This window comes from Capronia epimyces, assembly GCF_000585565.1.
Source record: "Capronia epimyces CBS 606.96 chromosome Unknown aczIQ-supercont1.2, whole genome shotgun sequence".
Classification (NCBI taxonomy): Eukaryota; Fungi; Ascomycota; class Eurotiomycetes; order Chaetothyriales; family Herpotrichiellaceae; genus Capronia; species Capronia epimyces.
Window position 1 is genome coordinate 3,070,225 of NW_006912905.1, and position 22,276 is coordinate 3,092,500.

Genomic DNA, 22,276 nt, shown 5'->3' on the forward strand with positions numbered 1-22,276 from the left:
CCATTGTGCCTGTAGGAGCTCTGGAAAAGCTCTCAAACTAGGAATAGGACTTGAGCGACAACATGACTATCTGGCATTTCAAGATCTGCATGGTTCATCTCAAGATGTCTATGCGGGGACGGTCGCCGTTCCTCATCCACTAATCTGTGGAGTGTAAAATACACCTCAAGTTCTGCTTCAAGTTGCGCGACGCGTGCTGCGACGCGTTGACCTCTTTACCAGCCTTGGCGGGGCGACTTAGTCGTAGTCGTAGGACTCGTACTTGGTACTGTACAGAGTAGTTCCACCACCAGAGTATGGACTACGGACTACCTCGTAGGTGCTTCGTACTGGCACAGACATCGCATTCGACCCCCATGGTCCTTTGCACGATATAAGACTTGTTTCCATCTAGTCCAGACATGGACAATGCCTCCCCCGGAAAAGGTATTGCTCATCTACGTCTCTCTGGCATGTTGGGACCTGTATTGACGGGTTGCAGACTCCCGCACCCGCCAGACGTTTCCTTCCACCACCCTCCACTGGTGTCAAACCCTCCCTCCAGGCCTCGAATCAAAGGCCCTCTTTTCAGACATCGTATCCGACCCAGCCAGGCTTGGTGTCTCCCTTCGGCGCAACACCGCGCTTTCATCGCTCGGTTCGTAGAGAAAGAGATGACATCCAGACAAACTTGGACGATGAAGTCGACACCCCCGTCTTGCCCAAGGTCCGCGTTGCCAATCGTTCGGTAGATACCATCGAGGTTGAGGATGACGAGCCTGAAAGAAGTTCACCTTTGCAGTATCGGGATAGGTTATTTACACCGGTGACCAAAAGACGCAAGACCTCACATCTTAGCACTGAGCGAGCCGGGACAATCACCATTTCCTCCTCGCCAGAGTCGAATGAGGCTGATGATACAGTACCATATGATGATTCAGACTTATCTGCCTCAGGATCAGACTTAAATGACATGGACAACGTCGCCTTGAACACGCCTGACACGAAGGAGTCATACAAGATGGCTCGATTCAGAGCCACAACCTCGGGATTAGTTGACTCAACACCCTTAGCTAGGACCGTCTTCAAGTTTATTGCAGAGGACGCCCAGCATGCTTCTGCCGGGAGTGGGCCACTACTACCGGATATCTTTTCTCCATCTCGACGGAAAGGCAAGCGCGACTATGTCGCTGGCAGTAGTGCAGACCTCGTGCGGAGTTGGATCCTCAATATCTCTGCGGAGGAAAAACAAGCGGCTTCGATCCCCGACATGACCATTGTTGTTCAAAACGTGATGAAGGACAGCAGCGGTCGTTTCGTTGTTGTTGTGGACGAGGATGGTTCGCAATGGCTGCTCCCGGCACAACATCAAAAGGAATCCGCTGGTCGCAAGACGACCTGGGCTGAGCTGGGTCTAGGCACACGTATCCTTCTCAAAGGCCAATCTACGAGATGGTCTCTTCGTCTGGAATCAGCCTCCAAAGACCTCAGTGTTGCTGCGTACTGGGAGCTTCTCTCGAGGGGAGAGCCCCTGAGATGAGATTGACTAGTGGCACAGGGCGCACCTACTACGCAGGAGAAGGCCGAGTGAGAGTGGAAGCTCTTGTCTGGTATATCATTGTCTGTAATCTGCTTCCGCGTACTTGATGGACCTCTCGAATGAAGATCTGAACCCAGGCGTCGCCAACAGACAGTCCCTCATTTTCACGGCGGAGATGATTCCGTAGGTGAAAAACAATCGATATCCTCCTACTGCTTGCATTTTCGGTGACAACTGTTCCAATTTTGCGCACTCCATCTGCAGTATTCTCTGCTGTGCTGTCCCATGCTACTTGCTGGCCATAGCACAAGCACCCAAGTCCAATTTCTTGGGCTCGGCCGAGGGCGAGATATCGAACGAGAAAATATCCATTGGCAGACCAATAGTGGTACATGCATTGGGGATCTACGATTCATGTCGGAAATCTTGGTCAGACACACAATCGCGACCGGGTCTTTGAAAGGGAAAGCGGGAACACACTCACATCGACAATGCCGGCGATATGTCCCTCGATCGGGATACAGCTCAGCATCAAGTAGATCTGGTAGTCGCTGTAGCCGAAGCGCCGGAGATATTCGATGACCCGGAGGCAGGACTGGCGGTAGGCGACAGTGGCGTCCATGTAGTGCTGCTTGCCCTGCTCATCGACGCTGAATCCCTCAAAGTAGATCATACGCCCCGGGCCGAATTGCGGCTGGACTGGGCCGGGGATGTAGATGGGCGACTTGCCGCCGACCATGCCGAGCTTGGCCTGGCCATCCTTGATCACCTCGAACTTGATGGTGATGACGCCGGCAATCTCGATGGCGCCACAGAAGGAGATTTCACCGTCGCCCTCTGTGCGAGTTAGTAATTGACCTTTGGCGTGTGGCTTCAGGTGAAGGAAACCAGACACCGGGGTGGGGTGTGCTATAGGGGCTGGAGGCCAGGGTTCACGTACGAGAAAAGTGCAAGTCCCCGACGGAGAACTTGGCGCCCTTGACATGCACGGGCAGATAGACCTTGCTCCCACGAGACAGGTTCTTGATGTCGCAATTCCCACCGTGTTCAGGGCGGCCCGGGATCGTGCGTGCACCTTCTTTCCCGATCTTGTTTTTGGTCTCTTCGTCAGCCGACCCTGCATGGACGTTTGTCGAGTTAGGAGGCTGCGCGACAATACGGTCTAGCGACGTCGTGGAAATCAGCTCCGCCTCTCGTTTGTTCCATTCAGCTAGGATCTCGGGTGACGGTGCGCAGCCCAGAATTCCTGGGTGGATCAAGCCGGCAAAACGCACGCCGGGGATGTGACGGGACGAGCAGAAGATGCCTTCGAAGTCCCAGATTGCTTTGGCACTGTAGTCGGGCGAAAGTGGAATCTTGATCAGACCAGAGTGTCTTTGTGAGGGAGGGGCAGGAAGCCGAATACCTACGCTTCAGGGTAGATTTCGTCCAAGAACCCGCCACCGTTGTCTTTGTGGAAGACGCCGGTGAAACCCCACGGGTGATCCTCGAAAGGCTGGACATCTTGGATCTCGACCAGAAGGACGTCGCCTGGCTCCGCTGTCTCAATCTCGAAGGGACCAGACAAGTAGTGGATCTGGGTCAGGTCGACGTTTTTCACGTCGTCGGCGCTGTCATTGTTCTTGATCTGTCCACCGGTCCAGTCCAGGCACTCGATCTTGACCGTCTCTCCATTCTTAATGGTTCCAGAGAAGGGTACTAAAAAAGATCTCAGTCCATTGAGCAGCTGGCCCAGGAAAGGCGCACCGTACCGTCAGGATGCCATCTGTTCTTCACAGTCATCAGTCAAATGTCCTCGGGAGGTACGATTGCCATCCTTACGTGTAGATATGGCTGGTCCTTGGCCAGCTTGTCGAGATCGACTTTCAAGGCGGTCCTGATGGCTCCAGGCATGCTTCTCTCTTAGGGACGGAGTCGAGACGAACGTACAGACTGACGGCAAGCTATGTAGGCTCTCGTAATGCTGAGAAGCTGGATCGCAGAAGACTTGACTAGTGCGCCGGCATAGGTTCGTCTTCATATCCTTCTTTGTTTATGGCTTTTGCGGGGCAAGGCCGTTGTGAGTTACCCCTCAGCAACCGCGATAGGCACTGGTTCAGGACCCTCGGGCATGTCTCTGGTAATTGGCCATCGAGTGTGGCGACGATAAAGTTGTAGCTTGGGTGGATGTGTATGATGATAAGACTCCTCCCGCAGCCGCCAATGATGCCAAAGGCATCTGAGTGCTTTTAGGCCAAGAAGGGCAGCCATGCGTGCTGGACGAGCGGATACCTTGCCCCGCTCTCACTGAGACGTGCCTGTGTTACGTACCGGTAAATAGATGTTGCGTTGAAGACCGTTCGAACCAAGCGTCTTCTTTATCGTACTTCGCGGACTTCTCCTTCACGGGGTGGTGCATGTCAAACCCTGGGGAAGGCCGAGGGATAACAGGGCACGAACTCTGACAGTTGACCCAAGATTGTAGGACCAGCTTTCGGATTCGGATCCAGTTGCACGCCCGATGGTGTGGCAAGCTCAATCTTGTTGTGCCGGAGTTGACGCTGGAGTGTGCACTTTGGTACTTGTGGCTGAGTCCTTCTTTGCAGGGCTAGTATCGATCTCCAGTGTGACCTGTCACGGTAAGCAGCTTGATACCACCGGCCTAATCGAACAGGAAGCATCGAGGGATCTGACATACTGGTCCATCGTTGACAAGGCTGACCTGCATCATCGCCTGGAAAACACCATCTTTCACTCTGCCGGCTGGATGCTGGTCGCGCACACGTGACAAGAAATAGTCATAGAGTTCCTTTGCAACCTCTGGCTTTGCTGCCCCATGAAAGTCAGGTTTGCTACCCTTCTTGGTGGAGGCTAGCAGAGTAAATTGCGAAACACAAAGGATATCGCCTTCAATGTCTTGGACGCTTTTCTTCCAGTTGGCGCCATTCTCGTCGGGCCACAACTTCATTTTCAACACCTTTGAGGCCATGGCATCGGCGTCTTTCTTGGTGTCATTGGGGCCGATTGCAGCGAGGACCAGCACCCCTTTTCCAATGGCGGAGACAACCTGGTCGTTGACCGTGACCGAGCTAGATAGCACGCGCTGTAATATGGCCTTCATTTTTGAAGTAATCGCCGTCTTCTCCGAAAAGCAAAGCCACACTCTAGCAAGCCAAGGTGAAAGCCGGCCAGGAGAATCTCGAAGTCGAGAAGACAAGGCGAATAAGAAACTTCCTCTACCTACTAGTATTGTGCTTTTGTCTTCAGCGCACGATGGAGCGACATGCAGTGCCAGTGAATCTTGGGATGCCAAGATGCGCGTCAGACACTTGTGATCCGTACAACCAAGTACTTGGACTGAGATACTGCGGCGGACTATTGAGGTGAATACCGCTGTTATCATGTGACCGGCCAAGTCGGTTCGTGAAGAGCTCCCTTGGACAGGTATTTTGTCCGGTGCTCTTTTACGGTGCAGGTAGTTGTAGTTAGTCCACCAGGTTAGTAGAGGAAAGTATCTCTCCCCAGAAATCAATCTAAATGCGAGAAGCACAGTATATGTAGCATGGGTGACTGTCACATGACAGGCGCTTGAGCCGCCAAGCCATCTGTCCGAAAATGGATTGGTACAGATCGATAATGCGACCGCAATTGGAATCGCAGCGATTGAGGCGCGCGGCAGTCGAGGCTGGTTTCAAGTTGCAAACACGTCCGTTTGGCGATTGCCTACCTATTGAAACCTTCGACCCTCTCTCCATTACCGTTCACACAAACCGAGTAGACCTCTTATGAGAGACCGCCATGGCGTCTCGGAAAACCCAGCAAGAGATCGACAAGACCTTCAAAAAGGTCGACGAAGGAATCCAAGCCTTCGAGGGCATCTATGAGAAGATCTACTCCTCACAGAATGCGGCGCAGAAGGACAAACTAGAAGACAACCTCAAGAAAGAGATCAAGAAGCTACAAAGATCTCGGGATCAGATCAAGACTTGGGCGGCGGGCAACGAGATCAAAGACAAGTCTGCATTACTCGAACAGCGGAAGCGGATAGAGAAAGTAAGATGGTTGTGTCTGCAAACATGTCCCGACTGACCGAGACCACAGTGTATGGAAATTTTCAAAGCCGTCGAGAAGGAGATGAAGACCAAAGCATTCTCAAAAGAAGGGTTATCACAGAATATCAAACAAGATCCCAAGGAGAAGGAACGGGAGGAACTCTGTGACTTCTTATCAGAGCAGCTGGACGAAATCAATAGGTTTCTGATTGAAGAACTGGAGCCGGAAGCGAACGGGTTGCAAGTCGCTCTCAAGAAAAAGCAGAGAGATAACTCCAAGGCCGATCGACTTGCGGAGATTGAGAGAATCACCGAAACATACAAGTGGCACGAGTCCCGGCTGCAACTACTGCTCCGATCCCTTCAGAACGGCAATCTTGACAATGACCTTGTATCTGTGATCAAGAATGAGATTGAAGAGGTGGTTAGAGAAGGACGTGAGCCCGACTTCGACGCCGAGGCATACGAAGGCATCTATGATGAACTCAACCTGGACAGCGAAGAGGCACAATTCGGACTGGGCAACGAGGTGGATCGACTATCCTCTCAGGATGCACAGTCTGTCCAAGAGGACAATGAACCAGAGCCGGTTCCGGTCAAGAAGGCGAAAGCCGAGCACCCAGCCACGCGACGACCATCTACACAGCTCAAATCCCCTCTTCCAGCCCTGGCGACGCTGAACACGATGCCTCCACCACCATCAATACCCAAAGATACGACAATGAAACCCGCCCCCATACCCAATCGACCGCCGGGAGAAACATTGAAGTACGCATCAGCCGCCGCTGCCGCGGCGGCAAGCGACAAGACTGGAGTCGGGATTGCTCCCCTTCCTCCTCCAGTCGGTGCCAACTCAACCGGTGTATCTCATCCTCTACCGGCTCCTGTCAAGACATCTGCGACCAGTTCTCCAGCTCCAGCGCCGGCGCAACCGGCCGAAAAGACAGCATCCCCAGCGCCCGCTCCAGTAACGATGGAGTCTTCAACATCACAAGAACAATCCAGCCACTCAAAGTCTCCTACCTTAAGTTCTACCAGTGCACGAGTTGCAAGCGTGCCCAGTAGCGTTCCTCCAACGCCGGCGATGGAGAAATCCGAGACGATCCAAGAGCCTGTGATTGCGGATGAGTTGCCAACGGCAAATGGTGAGGCACATGAGGACGGCTCGACAGTGGAATCTATATATCATCTGCCTCCGGGGCTTCAGGACCTACTTGATTCTTTTGAAACGACCAAGAGTCGAGCTTCGCAGCCTCCTTCTCAGTTGGCTAGGCTGCTCCAAGCTTCTCAAGAAACTTGTCCGGAACCTTCCGACAGTGACAGGCCTCAACATTACCGACCCACTTTCAAATACAATACTCCAGCTCATTATCCTCAGGATGTTCTCCCGATATTTGACGATCCTGCCCTGTACGACAACCAGAGGCTGGAAACAGATACCCTGTTCTACATTTTCTACTACCGGCAGAACACCTACCAGCAGTGGTTAGCAGCCCGCGCCTTGAAGAATCAGAGTTGGCGGTTCCACAAGCAGTATCAGACATGGTTTCAACGCCACGAAGAGCCCAAGCAGATTACGGAGGAATATGAACAGGGCACGTATCGATTCTTCGACTATGAGAGTACTTGGTACGAAATTTATTCATCACCGCCCCTTACAGATGTGGTCTAATAATTCTAACACGCGTACAGGATGAATCGGAGGAAGGCAGACTTCAAGTTCCTGTACAAATTCCTCGAGGACGACTTGTAGGATAGTTCGGTGGCACACTGTCCGACGACATGCGCTGCCGGCGTGCTGCGCTGCTTGGCTTTCGCACACCAAGAGGGGTTTCCTCTACCTGCCGAAGACTGCAGAGTCTGCAGAGTCAACAGAGCTCCATTTTCAAACTTCAAGCCTCGTTCTAAGATGTCCTGCGTATTCATGACCCGGATTTCGTTATCGCCCGGGGTGAGTGTGGGTGGTTCCACCTGTACCAGTTTGTGCAATATGATCGGCACGGTGCACGCTTTGGTTTGACTAATGTTTCTTTGGCGTGGTGACCGGATGCTAGCCTAGCGCTCCGCCTCACTTTTTGTGCTACGGCGGCGGCAGGTTCGAGTGTTGCTGAAGACGAGAAAAAAGAGAAAAGAAAGAGGGGCTGTGTGTGTTCGGGTCGCGGTTAGGAAAGGCAACCAAGCTGGTAGGTCCTCATGACACGGACTTGCTGACACCAATCAGGCCACGCTGCAAAGTATCGCGAGTCTTTCTGACTCGCTCGCTTCGCCCTCAGCCTCCACGCATGGCCTCCACGCCTGAGTTCTGAGTTGTCTCTCCAGAGGCCTGCCTGGTGCCTGCCTGGTGCCTGCCGCCTCTCCAGCACATTCACGTTCTCACAGACACAGAGCCGCTTGCTCCACGGCAAGAAAAGGCAACCTTGCAGGAAAAGTAAGCTGGCATGCTCTCGCTAACCTGCAGACACTGCACTGCCAGTTTTCCCTCTCACATCCGCGAGGTGGCTCGACGGGGCTACCCCATGGGCACCGCAACCAGACATCGATCCTTGTCTTTGTCTCAAGCTAAAGTCCCATTTTCCTATGGTTTGAACTATTGAACTATGAAGATTCATACAGCCCGCGTTGTGCTCTCCGAGTTCGACCTTCCTCAACCTTATCCTCCGCCTACCACTGGTTCGACGGGCAGCTAAGTGCCTGGGCTCGACTGGTCACTTTGATGAGATCAGTGCGACCATATCGCCATGCCATTGTTTGTGCCTACCTCTTTGCACTTTGGGAACGAAATCCGGCTGCAACTGTCCGTCTCGGACGAACCTGCAAAGTCGAGGGCAACGAATCGCACACCATCTGGGCCGAGGGTTGCTGCTTGTAAGAGTGAGCCTCGTGAGCAGCCTCGCCCCCAAGCTGTTCTTGATTGGCCTAGCCGCCGGTCCTCTCGATGTGCCGTTTCCTCGTGCAGTCGGGTTGATGCTTCTGCACGTGCGCATGCCGATCAAACCGCTTTGTCTGTCTTCGCCCACTGTACCATTTACTGTACCATTTAGGCCTGAATCTGGAGCACCAAGGTCCTCGTCGCTCGTCTGGTACAGTCCCCCAAGCTAACGCTTCCCAGCATTCCCTGCACTCAACCCAAGGCTGCTCCTGCCATGACCCAACCAGGGGAGGGCTGTCATTCTGTCGTGGCCCTCTGCAAATAGCCCAGCACAGGTTTTGGTATCCACCATCCCCCGTTCAGCATCCACCCCCATCCCATCTCCGTACATGGCATTAATTCATCCTGGTCCAAAGTTGCAGCCTCAAATACTGCACAGCGTGCTTCAGTCCATCGCTGTTTGCAAATTTTCGGCCTTGGAAATAGCCTGCGCAGAACTGAGGATGCGCTATGTAAAATTCTACCTGGTCAAGAACTCAACCTCGTCAGAAACTCAACCTCGTCAAGAACTCAACTTCATCAAGAATTCTACCTCCTCAACCTGCACCATCAGCTTTTCACCGACTGCAGCTCGACCCTTCACTGTACCTGCCGCTTCGGCCCTAAATAATTCGAATTTTCAACATGGAATACCCGCCCCAAGACTTCAACTTTACCTTCAACAACGACCAGCACTTTCCGACGCTGGACTTGGACTTTCAGCCACAGGGCTTTTCTACGGCGTTGCCTTCGGCGACCAGTTCAGGATTCGCGGCTGCGTTTGCACCCTTCCATCATCCGTTACCCGATCCTCAGTACGCCGCCAATTACTCGACAGATCCCAGGTTTTGGCCGCTATTCAATGACCTTGGTAATACCTCTCTGACAGAAGGAATTCTGTCGGACGGTACCACCAATACTGCTACCACCAACACTGCTACCACCAACACTGCCACCTCTTCCCCGTTTCTCGACGGTCAAACAGGATATGAGGGAAACGTGTCGAACGTTGTGTACTATCCTCCATACCCAACCAATAGCCATGTGGGCCCTTTTACGATGACCGGGGACCCGTCCTCATGCGGGCCAGCTCGACCCTTGCAGCAACTTCCCGTCAATACTGTGTGGGATGGTCCGTCTACCAACAAGCGCCGCAAGAGGCCAGCGTGTTCGCCAGTCCCAGAAGATAGAGGCCGAGCCTCGAACAAGAAGTAAGCGATTCTCCCCATGTTTTGTTTCACTATTGAATGATTCCTCCCTCGGCGATCCAAATTCTGATCTGTTGTTAGATTGAAGGTTGAGGAGCGCCCATATTGTCAGCACCCAACGTGCGTTGATGAGAACGGCCAACCGAACAAATCCTTCAGCCGCCAAGCCGACCTGAACAGACACATTAAATCTGTACACGAAATCACATATATCGATTGCACAGTCAAGACCTGCAACAGGAAAGGCACCAATGGCTTTACGAGGATGGACCACATGAAAGAACATTTGCGCGGCTATCATATGATTCATGTCGATAAACGCAAGTCCCACGACAAACATGCACATCCCATCCGGAAGAATGAAACCGCCATTCAGGAAGTTTTCGAGAACGGCAATATTCAAACCGCCATTCAGGACGTTGTCGAGAACAGGGAAATTAAAACCGCCATTCAGGAGGCTATCGAGAACAGCAAGATTGAAGCCGCCATCCAGAACGCTATCGAGAACAGCAATAGGGAAATTGAAACCGCTATTAAGGACACTATCGAGAACAGCAATACCAACACCGGCTGGAATCAGGGCTTCAAGTTAGTCTCTCCCACCATCCCTTCTCTCTCTACGGAGTATGTGCTTCTCTTTGGTGACCACCGCGGCTAATATATCATCCCTCAGTTTCGTTTATTAGCTTGGAGGGGTTCATCGAACAACGAACAACGAAGAACGAAGGACGAAGGACGAAGAACGAAGGACGAAGAACTAAGGACGAAGAACGAACGACGAAGAACGAACGACGAACGACGAACAACGGCATGTCTCGGTCAAACCCGGTGCATGAGCCGTTTCCTGCTGGACTTGATTTTCCAGCTTAATTCTACCTAGGTACCTAGTAGGTAGAGATAAATTAATGACTTAACCTTCAACATTCCACCAGATTCTGCTTGATACTACCTGGTTAGTAGGTAGACATACCAATAAATTCACGATTCAACATCGCACCAGATATTCTGAATATGCCGTTCCGTTCCATTCCATTGCGTTTCACCTTCCCTCCTCATCAACCATACCTAGACCAGTTTGTCTGGGACTGTGTTGACGACGGGGACGGAGTAGACACACAGTAGTAAGAGACATGCAGTATATTCCATCCGAAGCCATTCGGAATCATTTCACCCTCCCTCCTTATAAACCATACCAGCTTGACGGAGTAGACACACAGCAGTAAGAGACATACAGTGGACATGTACTTACACTGTAAGTGTACAGTAATTACCTACTAGGCGCCTACTAGGTACCTACCTATGGTACCTACTTAATTTACCTACCTAATTTACCTACTACTGGTAGGTGCTGGGTACCTACCTACGTGCTACCTACGATGGTGGGGACGGCCTTGTACCACGGTGAAGAAGGCCGTGCGTGACCTATTCTGTAGAGGTGAGGTACGGAGTACCTACCCCGTACCCACCTACTACCTAGTAGGTATATATATACATACCTAGGTAGGTACTACAGAGCATTCGTATGTATATAGAGTATGTAGAGGGTATATATAGCCCGCTCTGCCCTTTGTCCTTGAGCTCTCTCCTGCACCCTCCGCCCTCCGCCCTCCGTGCTACACTCATCAGTTCACATCATATCACATCATATCGCACCATATCGCACCATACGGAGGATCCGAGGATCCGACTATCTGTACGGAGTATCTATACTTGTCCTGTTAGCCACTCACTCCCAACCTCGGCTTCTTCTACGCCATCGCCATCGCCGACACGGTCGATATCGATATTATTGATATGGCGTCTTCATCTCCGGCTCGAGTTCTGCTCGTCCTCGGCGCAGGCCCCAACATCGGCGCACACCTCGCCCAAACATTCAGCGCGAAAGGATACCAAGTCGCGCTGGCGTCGCGAACCCCCCATCCTGTCGAGGCGACATCCTCGAAGCCAGCCTCGGCCTACTTGCATGTCACTGTCGACCTGAGCCAGTCGGAGTCGGTTCCAGGCGTCTTTGAGACGGTCAAGGCTGAGATCGGCGCCCCGAGTGTCGTGGTATATAATGGTACGTGGAGGAGTCGAGTCAAGTCAAGAAATGAACTCCCAGTTGAGTCGGGTCAAGTCAGGTCAAGTCTCATGAAAAAAATGAACTGGAGTCGAGTAAAGGACTTTCCTTTCCTTTACTTTTCCTCCCCTGCCCTGCCCTCCCCTGTCCTGCCAGGCGAGTCAAGTCAGGTCAATTCAAGTCTCATGATGACCTCGAGTCGAGTCTAGGACTCTCCTTTCCTTGCCCTGCCCTGTCCTGCCCGATCCCGAGTCCAGGTCCTGTGGTGTTGATACCAGCCCTGATTTTGTTTGTTATATACATGTACGGTACTTTGCCTGGTCCTAGGTGTCTTGTCCTGTGTCGTGCCTTGTCTTGTCTTGTGGTGTCGTGTCGTGTCATGTCTTGCCTTGCCTTGTCTTGTGGTGTCTTGTCTTGTGGTGTCTGATCTTGTCTTGTCTTGTCTTGTCGTGTCTTGTCTTGTCATATCATCTCGTGTCTTGTCTTGTCGCCCTCTCCTCACTTACACATCTCCCTAACTAATTCCCATCAGCCGCCCTCAGATATCCCGACACGCCCGACGACCCGCTGTCCTCCTTGTCGCTGGCCAATTTCTCCACTGCACTCGCCGTCAACACGACCTCGGCGGTCGCTGCCCTGCAGCAAGCCGTGCAGGGCTTTCAGAGTCTACCGGCCTCACCGTCGTCGGCGTTCTCCAAAACATTCATCTTCACCGGCAACATCCTCAACGTCAAACATTTCCCGGGCATGCTGGCATTCGGCCTCGGCAAGGCTGCCACGGCGTACGCGATTCAGGACCTTGTCGAGGGGAAGAATGCCTACCGGGATCAAGGTATTAAGTGAGTATTTCTCCCTCTCTCTACGTCCCTCTCTCTACGTCCCTCTCTCTATGGGCGTGTACTTATTATTGGTGACAACCGTTGCTGACATATATCTCTCCCTCTCCCCCCTTCTTTCTCCCCCCTTCTTTCTCTCTACCTCCCGCTCTCCCTCTCTCTCTACCTCCCTCTCTCTACCCCCTTCTTTCCCTCCCCTTCTCTCTCCCTCTCCCTCCCTCCCTCCCCCCTTCTTTCTCCCTCCCTCCCTCTCTCTATGGGCGTGTACTTCTCATTGGTGACACCCCTTGCTGACATATACTCTCTCCCTCTCCCCCTTCTTTCTCCCCCCTTCTTTCTCCCCCCTTCTCTCTCTATGGCCATGTACTTATTATTGGTGACCCCCCTTGCTGACATATACTCCCTCCATCTCGTCAGATTCTACTACGCTGACGAACGAAACCCCCAAGGCGGTCCTGCCGGACCTAACATCGACGGCCCTGCCGCCGCAATCGAGTACCTCAAACTCGCCGAACGCCAGGATCAGGGGCCCTGGTTGCACACGTTCATCAAGGGCCAAGGCTACAAGGATTTCGGAGGCCAGTGAAAAGGTGCATGGGCTGTTAAATGGGACGCCTGGCCTGTTCTGGCCTGTTACTACGATCGAACTTGAAATGGTACATGGGCTATGGGCTGTTAGATGGGACGCCTGGCCTGTTACTACGATCGAACTTCAAATGAACCGGGTGTAGCAAGCGTTGTGGTGTTCGCGTAAGCCGATGACAATATCAGGGGAAGGGTCGTAATGGTCGTAATGGTCAAGCAAATTACAACTCACTGTCCGCCGTAGCCTACAATCATCCCGTTCGAGATTCGTGCATTACTGGCCATAGATGAGTTGGACTGCGATGCAGCGTTCCGTTTCTTTCATTGATTGCTATCTGCGCCTTCTTAAGAATCGACTTCGACCTTTGAAGGCCAATAGCTCGTTGACTTACAGTCAGTCTCGTTTTGCTAGCTCTGTCTGGGGATGTTTGTTCCATCCTTGCGTCTCTTTGTACTCGATCAAATCCGTCTGATCAGGCAAACCTCTGCACACCTTGCCAGAGACTGCGGATCAGGATCATGGTCATGCCTCCTGTGATGTATGGTCTGGCGGTGGAACTGCGGAACTTTTGCAGCGAAAAGTCTGTCCTTCGACCTCAGAACGCCTCAACCTTACCAGGCAGAAGCTGCAGGAGCCGCAACGGGAGCAGCAAGAGTTGAAGCTTCAGCCTGTTCCCAAGATGCCTGTGCAGAACTGCTGTTCTGAGTAGTGTCCCATCCGCCTCCAGCCGCAGCTTCAGCATCGGTCTCAGCATTTGCGTTCTCTCCTGCTGCGGCCTGAGGGCATCTGGCACGACCGTGTCCTTTCTTCTCACTGTTATAGACGGGTTAGCGCTGGACCATGGTTTCCAAGCTCGAGATTGGACCTCACCAAATGCTGCAAACAACTTGACTCCAATCTTTACGAGGACGTGGTCCCGCCTCATCCTTCTGGGGACACTCCTGCATTGGCACATTAGTTGACATGGTATGGGTCAATGTTTGGGAAAGACTTACTCTGGCCAAGTGGTCTTCAGCATCACAGATGTTGCAGGTTCTCTTCGGGGCATTCGTGCAATCCTAGATCAACATTAGCAACAAGACTCTCTGTCGAGGCCAGAAAACACATACTCTGGCAATGTGGTCCTCTTCACCGCACTTGCGGCACGTACGCTTCTCACGGTCTGGGCATTCCTGTTATGTGTCAAAACTTTGCACGTTGCTGTACCGCACAAAGAAAACATACCCTGGCCAGGTGATCTTCAGATCCACAATTACGACAAGCCTTCTTCTCACGGTTGGGGCAGTCCTGAAGAGAAAGGTTAGCTGGTTATTAGAGAGCTGGAATTTGCATGAACTCACCTTGGCAATATGATCCTCGGATTCACAGATTCTGCAAGCGCGTCCAGCCTTCTTTCGTTCCTGGGTGCAGTCACGAACACGATGACCGGCCTCTCCACAGAGATAGCAGGTAACAGTGACTTGTTCTCTCGTAATCCGCTCATCAGGGCAGTCCTTGGTCTTGTGGCCCACCCTCTCGCAATTGTGGCACTTGTCAACACCACGGTCGAGCGGGATGCCAGCATCGGCAAGGCGATTCATGTTCTCCTCTGGTGAAGCAGGCCATTTATCGACAAGAGTGGGACGTTGAGGCTTGTCAGATGTGAAGTAGCTCACCGAATACTTCTTGCCGATCTCTCCCTGAAGGTTGACGTTGGTCCATGTGTCACCGATATCCTTCTCCTAAGGTACACGTTAGCTTGAAACCCTATAGAAGAAATGTTGCACAGAAAGCGGACCATAGCAATGAGATAGATAGCCAGTCCCTGCTTGCGGAATTCCTTCTCAAGGCGAGGATAGGTGTAGTCAGGTGCAGCCTTAGAGAGAATCTGGACTGCATCTTTGAAATCACCAATGTCTCTCTCATCACTGGCCTGCTTGAGCAGTTCCCATGCTTCGGTCTCCGACTTCTCAGCGACACGGTGGTTGTCGATCAGCTTTGGATTCTTGCAGTCGATTGCGTTATGACCTGTTCCCGAGAGCTGTGTCAGAAAAAAATAATGCGGATACGAATGCCCAAAACACGCACCTTCTTGATGGCAGTTCTTGCATTTTTCGACGTAAGTTGGACAATCAGAGACCATGTGACCTGGAACGAGGGTCAACTCAGGCATCCTGTGGTCTTGTGGTAGTCGACCCACCTTCTTGACCACAGTTACGACATTCACCCTTGAATTTGCGTGGAGCAGGACAGTCGGCCTTGGACTATGCAAGTTGTTAACAAGGCCCTCGAATAGCTTAGAGATCCAGTCCATACATGACCCTCCTCACCCTATAGTTGTCAGTCCTGGCCGGGCAAATAGAGTAGTTAGATACGTACACAATTGAAACACGCTCCCATCTTTCGTGGCTCTGGGCATTCACGGGCGATATGTCCATCTGATGATGGTCAGTAATGAAGATAAATCATTCTGTTGGCTGCGTCTCACCTTGGCCGCAGTTGTGACATCCGCTGTTGTATGCACCAGAGTCGCCAGTGTCATCTCCTTGAGCACCGAAGCTTTCAGCAAATCCGCCATTTGTTATGGTGTCAGTGGCAGCAGCAGGCTTCATAGTTTCGTCTTCGTTCCAGTTGGTCGAACCTGAATATGGTTAGTCAATCTTGCCTCACTAGGGTCTTAAGCATGAAATCATCAGAGGGAGGGAGGGATGTCAGACGGGAAGTTGGATGCTCCTCTATCATCCATAGCTCAGGCCTTTTCCAACAAGGCTTGGTTGCTCGGGCTATTAATTTACCCGGCCACGACATTGGATACATGATATAACGATGGAGGGCATTCAGAGCCGGAGAGGTGAGATTGTGGTTCAGGAAGGAGTAAGATGAACTCACCCTGAGGTTCAGTGTCCCAACCACTCATGGTGAGGTAGTCTATTTTGACAAGAACACTAGTCAGTGTTGATGGGTATTCACCAGATCAAATCTGTTGAGGCAATGAAGCGATGTGACCTTGAGCTCAAGGAGAGTACCTTATGTAAATGTCCTAACTTGATTGTTAGACGAACCTGATGATTGACTGATGAGAGTAGAGCTAGTGTAGAGCCTGGGAAAGAGAAGAAAAGAAGTTATTTCGGTAACAGTCAGTTGCGGAGGAGTCGATCAGAGGTGTTCAAGTGAGACGAGGTGAAGTAGAAGAGGTGCAGCTGAAGACGAGGTGTCGAACGTAAAATTCCTGTGTGTGCACCCAAGGTCTTGCCCGAGCAGTCTGTTGTTTCAGAGGAGAAGAGAGAGAGGACGAGGACGAGAAATAGGACGTAGAGCGCAAGGACATACGATGGCAAGGCTTAGGCTTACCTACTTGTCAAAAGTCAGTCACGTCTCTCAAGAAAAGTGGATTGCTTAAGGTACCTGGAGTGGACTTTTCGTGTGGCAATGCAGGCTGTGATTCAGAGATGAGCAAGACCAGAGCCCAAAGATGGCGATTAGGGATCTTGCACAGAAGTGTTGATGGCTGTGAAGTGGATGGGTGGATGGATGGTGGGTGGAGATGAAATCGCAGGGAAGACGCGTAACAAAGAAGTGAAGCAGACTTATTGACAACTCACTTGGTCGCTAAAACCAGCAACCTGCCGTGTTCAATGGGTCCTCTGCTCTCTTCCCTCTGTCCTCTGTCCTCTTCGCCTCTTGCCAGTACTCTTCCCAACACGACATGTCTCGCCAAAATGCTTTCAAGACAATTGATCCTCTACTTAACCTGGAGTCCTCACCACCTTCTTCTTCTTCAACCCTCTCATTGATAGCACCAGCGTTGCCTCTTCGGCTATAAGCTAAGGTCTGGATTGAGAATCTTCAACCTTCAACCATAAGCTAATTCACCATTTCGGTTTCCTAGCCGCGCTCCCGTCCGCAGCGCCAGCCTTTCTTTCACCGCCTCCAGCGGTCAAATCGGAGACAGCCACTTTTCGGTCAGATATGTGTTCCAGTGATCAAAGGCTCGTATCGTCAAGCTTCCCATCAGCAGCATTGAACGCATGTATCATTTCCAACGGCATTCGAACCAAGGTATATGGACTAGAACATCCATATTTGCCTTCTCAAAAAAAAGCACCCAGCGGGAACACGACGTTTCAATTACCTGAACCAAACCCCCTCTTCCCCCACACCGAGACCTTATATCTTCACACTTGCACATCAGTTGAACGTGTGGATTGGGCTGAAAGGGCGACAACCTCAAGAGAAAAGATATTAGGAGTTGTGCTCTCAGCAGGATGACTTGGGGCCAGCAGTCATGAAGGACAGCATGCTTCGCCCGTTATTCCTGACACGGTTGTCACCGGAGAAGGGTCCTGCATCTATGGCTGCATGAAACGGCAAGCTCTCATCTTCCAGTTCTCGGCGGAGTTTTGCAACTCTCCGGAGGACATAGAAGAGTGGAATATTACATGTACAGTACGACTGATGGTTTCAGATTGCTGGCGAGGCTGGACTTTCTGGGTTGCTTGGCAGCCCCATACGAGCATTGGCTTCCTCAGCCTAAACCAATCGGCCCGAGACCTACATTTATAAACCGTATCAAGAAGGACCCAAGGCCGAGTCGTTGGAGAAGAAAACAAGCATACGCCAGCTGATTTGGTCAATGAGGGAGATTACAAGCAATTTCTAACTTGAATACCCGATGATGTATGTGAGCACAAACTCCCATACCCAGGTCAACCTGGATCAATATCGCAAAGCGGTCAACTGAGCGCCATTTTGACCAGACAGCATATGTGCCCCTCGTAATCATAGCCTCATCGTAGACTCTCACAGCCCTTTAACCCACAGCCTTAGTCCACTAGCCGCAGCGCCAACCTCACAGACCTGGCAGAGATTGCAGACCTGGCCCTTGTATTGAATGTGATATTTCGAACCATCGTATGGGCAAGAGACACTCTGGACTCCACTATAAATGGGAGTGTAGGAGGCTGCGCATACGTCGAAGTCTGCAAACTGGTCGTATTCGATGCCGATCTTGTCACTGGATCCAGACCGCTCTGCCTGTTGTTTGACCTTCTTTGCCTGCGACAAATTAGTAATGTGTTGAGAAAGATATAGCTGTTGCACTGACCTGTTCAACGAGTTTGGAGGCGCCGCCGTTTGCCAGGACTCGGTTGGCGAAAGACAGCGCGCTCGAAAATTGCTTATGAGAAAAGGCCAGCTTCATAGCGGCCATAAGAGCCAGCTGTCGGTGAGAAACGTCGAGTTTCGGCATCGTGAAGTAGGCAGAAAGCTCCAACTGTCGCTTGAGCCCTTCTTCGGAATCGTCACCAGCAGCTGCCAGTTGACGCCTCTCTAGCTCAATGCTCATTGCAAGGGTGTACTCCATGGATTTTGCAATAAGTGCCTTGGCTTCATCCACTTGCGCCTCCGAGTTGACGACATTGACCAGCAGTGACTGCAGAATATTTCGGAATGTGACCACGCCATTCTCCAGCTTGTTGGTCCTCATTGCGCTGTAGCCTTCCTGTAAGTCGACAGTAGTCAGAGTCTCAAGGTTTCGTGGGATGAATGGCAGGAGTTTTCTGCTGTCGGTGTCATCGAGGGTCCGGCGGACATAGTTCACAATTGGCGGCAGACTGGCATTGGCGGGAAGATAAGTCTTGGAAGCTTGGTAAATCTCCATGAATCTCGGCTTCAGTTTCTCGAACCGGACAGCACCCACTTGACGGTTCAAGAGCTGCATGGCACTGTCAAATGATCCGGCAGCAACATGATCGGCAGCTAGTGGAGAGTTTCGAGCCCAGATGTCTGCTTCCGAACTCCCAGGACCCGCGGCCTCAACTGGGCCATCGGGGTTGTCGATATTGACAAAGTCAGAATCATTCCCAGTGGTATCAAGGCCAATATCGTCTCCCATGTCCCAACCCTCGACTGCATCGGCATCGTCCTCTGCGGCGAGGCCGTTGCCATCTGTGGGGACAGGGATATCTTCGTTGAGCAAATCAGACCTGGCATCTTCATCCACTGCCACACCAACTTCGCCTAAGAGCGCCTTTTCGAACGAAGAATGGGATGCTTCTTTAACAGGCCAGTTTGCTTTATAGGTCTGTACAATGACGTCTGGCTTTGTAAGGCCATCTCCGGGCTCTGGCATAGAGATCTGGTCTTCGGTCAAGCCGCAGAGTTCGAGTATGGCTGCACATTCTTCGGTCAGACCATGCGACTTTGCCGTGAGGTAAGCAAGCGGATACAGGTCGATCTCCTTGAACATCTGTATCCTGCTCTCGACATCCCCGACATAGAGAGCGTTTTGAAACCGGGAGACAAAGTCTCCGCGATGCTCGGCGATCTTGGACATTCTCGTCAGCTTTTCTTCGTCACCTGTACAAAGGTACAGGAAAGAAAGTTTATCAAAGTTTCGAAGCTTTTGATACGTCATCTCGACTGTTTGGTGGTTGCCATGTATCAAAGCCTCAGTACCTAGGCGTGTCCAGATCTTTGGGCGGTCGAGCTCTTTGGCCATCTCCGTGGCTACCTCCAGATTGCCACACTCAATAGCCAGTTCGAACCGAGTCTGGGGATCTTGCACGAATTGCAATGCAATCTCGGGATAGCCTTTCTTCTGGAGATAGGAAATAATGCTTTGGCCAACGAGACTAGATGTCTTAATGATTTGGAGCATTTCATCGTAGTTTCGTTTCACCAGTGCCAACTTGAACCGGTACTCTGTAGGGTCGATGCTGAGAACTCTAGGTTTGGCGGCTCTGTCAAGGCAATAGACATTGCGACCCTTTACCTTGACAAGATACACGGTGTGATCCAAAGTCCTAACAATGCCATTGTCGCCATTGAGTAGAGTATACTTGATGTGGTTGAGGGTCGAGTAGAGAAGAACTCCGGAGTCATCCCATGTGGCGCTCTTGATTCTGATCGTTTCGTGCAAAGTGCTCACCTGCTCCAAGGACTTGTTGACAATGGTCACATTGTGCTTGCTTAGTAAGGCGGCATAAAGCCCGTCATTGGACCAGGATACATATTTGACACCGCTCACACCCAGTTCCGCTAGTTGCTTCTTCTGCTGGATGTCATAGAGGACGACATTGGTGGGAGTGATGAGCAGGAGGCAGCCTGGGCCACCGTAGCTGATATCGGTCGTGCCAAGTGGTGCCTTGAATGATTTTGTTGTGGAATTGCTCAAGTCTTTGATCTCAACCAGCTGTGTAGAAGTGGCGAAGACCGCGAAGCGATTTCGGGCGACAAAAACTGCAGCATTGCCAGAGCCACGCTTGACATCGGTTGGATCTGACGCACCAGTCGCATCTCGTGGAAGAGCAATCAGTTCATAGGTACCGCTGTCCGAAGGCGACGTGACCAAAATAGATCTCTCTGCGGGGTTATAAGAGAGTGTCCGTAGAGGGACCCAGTTGCTCCCAAGCTTCCTAAGTGACAGGAGCGAAGGGGATTCGGCGTTCTTGGTGAAATCGTATGATCGGACGTGCTTATCCTTCGTGATATAGAACAGCTGGTTTTGATAGACCGAGAATGCTGGCCGTTCTCGTTCAAGTTTGAACACCATCACACCGTTGTCATGACCTGCGGCAAAAAGGTTGATCTCTGGATGTGCTGCAATCACCCAGAAGCGGTCATTTTCTCGCTTGAATGACTGGACCGATGTCCTCTTATTCAAATCCCAAACCCGAATTGTCTTGTCTTCGCCGACAGACAAAATCAAGTCCTGATGGGGATGGAACAGACATGCAGACACATTCTGAAAATGTCCGCGACAGGTGTCTACCTCCCATGCTTTTGTTTCGCTCATTCTCCAAAGCTTGACCAGGCGATCGTCACCAGCAGAGACAATCAACGGCAAGGTTGGATGGAATGCAACCCAGTTCACCCCACGATCGTGACCTTCTAACACAAATTTGACGACGGCGTCGGTATTTCCAAACATGTCAGCTTGTTGTTGGCTTGCGCGTGCCATCTGGTCTTCAAAGCTTATGGAAGTAGGTGCTGAATGCTTCTTGCGCAGACCAGAAATGTCCCAGACTCGAACGGATTGATCTAATGAAGCGGAGACAATCAGGTCTTCTTTGGGGTGGAATTGTGCACACATCGCGTAATGATTGTGACCGGTCATCGTGCAGACTGTAACTCTGTGAGCGAAGCCTCAAAAGGGTGTCGAAGTACCTACTCAGCGATCGATTCTGCCAATTCCATATCCTGATCGTCTGATCATCTGAGGCTGACAATATCCAAGGCAGTTCATGGTGAAAGAAGACCGTTCGAACGTAGTCAAGATGGCCATTGAGTGTGAAGAGACATCGTCTTGTTTGGTATGACCAGACTTTGATCTTGTAGTCGTCTCCTCCAGAAACAAATAACGGCTGTGTCTTGTGGAAGTCTATACCGCGCACTGGTCCGTCATGCTCCTCAAACCTGTCGATGAGTGTGCCCATTCGATAGTCCCATAGTCTGTTCGGCGCAGTTAGTTTAGGAGGTGACCGAAGTTTGTGAGGCACTTTACTGGATCGTGCTGCTGTGCAAGCTAACCAGGATCCATGGTCGTTTAGGATGAAAAGCCAGGCCCTTTGCCCGGCTGCTCTTGCTTTCGAACTGCATGACCTGTCAGTGCAAGTGCATTGGGAATGCTAGGAAGATGGATTACCTTGGTGAGCATCGAAGGGGACGCCATGTTGGCGTATTCCGAGACGCTTAGCTGCTTATCTTCGGGAGTAGGTACTGCTCATGATAACTTGACACAACCTGTATTCTCTAGGACAGATCAACGGACGCGACAGGTAGTGTCCCTGTGAAGTATGTTGTCGCTTCAGAAAAGGTAAAGGTGGCTCCGTGACCCAGGGGGACCAATTTGGCCCGCAGCGTGTTGGTGTTTATTTCATAGGGAAGGTACGGCGAGGCACATTAACAGCCCTACGCCGCCAGGACTTGGCTCTGGACTTCGACCTCAGTTCCTGGATCTTGCCAGAGTGGCCCGGCACGTCTCATACCGTCTAGCTGCACCACACCTACGCTTGGTTCGAATTTACAGCAACTAACCATCGTCATCTCCAGTCTGGAACAAGTTGTCCTTCTGGTCAAACTCTCGGGTGCTTGGTCGCAAAGAGAGCTGGGATTCCGTGTCCCCAGAATGCGCTGTTGAAGGAGGTGTGA

At 51.6% G+C, this 22,276-nt stretch overlaps 8 protein-coding genes across 8 annotated transcripts; 4 read left to right on the top strand and 4 right to left on the bottom strand.

Annotated features, from left to right (window-relative positions):
* Nucleotides 1-952: 952 nt before the first annotated feature.
* On the top strand, nt 953-1,519 carry A1O3_02908 (uncharacterized protein; the record flags this gene model as incomplete). The annotated part of the gene is made up of 1 exon (XM_007733048.1): nt 953-1,519. One exon carries the CDS (start codon nt 953-955, stop codon nt 1,517-1,519), a length of 567 nt encoding a protein of 188 aa, XP_007731238.1.
* Nucleotides 1,520-1,807: 288 nt separating this feature from the next.
* A1O3_02909 (formamidase) lies at nt 1,808-3,412 on the bottom strand (the record flags this gene model as incomplete). The annotated part of the gene is made up of 6 exons (XM_007733049.1): nt 1,808-1,924; nt 2,004-2,356; nt 2,460-2,851; nt 2,929-3,217; nt 3,271-3,289; nt 3,341-3,412. The coding sequence occupies 6 exons, from the start codon at nt 3,410-3,412 to the stop codon at nt 1,808-1,810; spliced, it is 1,242 nt and encodes a 413-aa protein (XP_007731239.1).
* Nucleotides 3,413-4,033: 621 nt separating this feature from the next.
* A1O3_02910 (D-tyrosyl-tRNA(Tyr) deacylase) lies at nt 4,034-4,619 on the bottom strand (the record flags this gene model as incomplete). The annotated part of the gene is made up of 2 exons (XM_007733050.1): nt 4,034-4,129; nt 4,197-4,619. 2 exons carry the CDS (start codon nt 4,617-4,619, stop codon nt 4,034-4,036), a joined length of 519 nt encoding a protein of 172 aa, XP_007731240.1.
* Nucleotides 4,620-5,296: 677 nt separating this feature from the next.
* A1O3_02911 (uncharacterized protein) lies at nt 5,297-7,303 on the top strand (the record flags this gene model as incomplete). Its single annotated transcript, XM_007733051.1, has 3 exons — nt 5,297-5,551; nt 5,600-7,179; nt 7,243-7,303. 3 exons carry the CDS (start codon nt 5,297-5,299, stop codon nt 7,301-7,303), a joined length of 1,896 nt encoding a protein of 631 aa, XP_007731241.1.
* A 1,800-nt stretch (nt 7,304-9,103) lies between these two features.
* A1O3_02912 (uncharacterized protein) lies at nt 9,104-10,324 on the top strand (the record flags this gene model as incomplete). Its single annotated transcript, XM_007733052.1, has 2 exons — nt 9,104-9,669; nt 9,748-10,324. 2 exons carry the CDS (start codon nt 9,104-9,106, stop codon nt 10,322-10,324), a joined length of 1,143 nt encoding a protein of 380 aa, XP_007731242.1.
* Nucleotides 10,325-11,460: 1,136 nt separating this feature from the next.
* On the top strand, nt 11,461-13,147 carry A1O3_02913 (uncharacterized protein; the record flags this gene model as incomplete). Its single annotated transcript, XM_007733053.1, has 3 exons — nt 11,461-11,725; nt 12,258-12,564; nt 12,979-13,147. 3 exons carry the CDS (start codon nt 11,461-11,463, stop codon nt 13,145-13,147), a joined length of 741 nt encoding a protein of 246 aa, XP_007731243.1.
* Nucleotides 13,148-13,758: 611 nt separating this feature from the next.
* On the bottom strand, nt 13,759-15,299 carry A1O3_02914 (uncharacterized protein; the record flags this gene model as incomplete). The annotated part of the gene is made up of 7 exons (XM_007733054.1): nt 13,759-13,960; nt 14,018-14,088; nt 14,143-14,205; nt 14,257-14,319; nt 14,372-14,434; nt 14,488-14,868; nt 14,925-15,299. The coding sequence occupies 7 exons, from the start codon at nt 15,297-15,299 to the stop codon at nt 13,759-13,761; spliced, it is 1,218 nt and encodes a 405-aa protein (XP_007731244.1).
* Nucleotides 15,300-17,926: 2,627 nt separating this feature from the next.
* On the bottom strand, nt 17,927-21,724 carry A1O3_02915 (coatomer protein complex, subunit alpha (xenin); the record flags this gene model as incomplete). The annotated part of the gene is made up of 4 exons (XM_007733055.1): nt 17,927-18,181; nt 18,231-21,250; nt 21,297-21,577; nt 21,630-21,724. 4 exons carry the CDS (start codon nt 21,722-21,724, stop codon nt 17,927-17,929), a joined length of 3,651 nt encoding a protein of 1,216 aa, XP_007731245.1.
* Between the last annotated feature and the right edge of the window lie 552 nt (nt 21,725-22,276).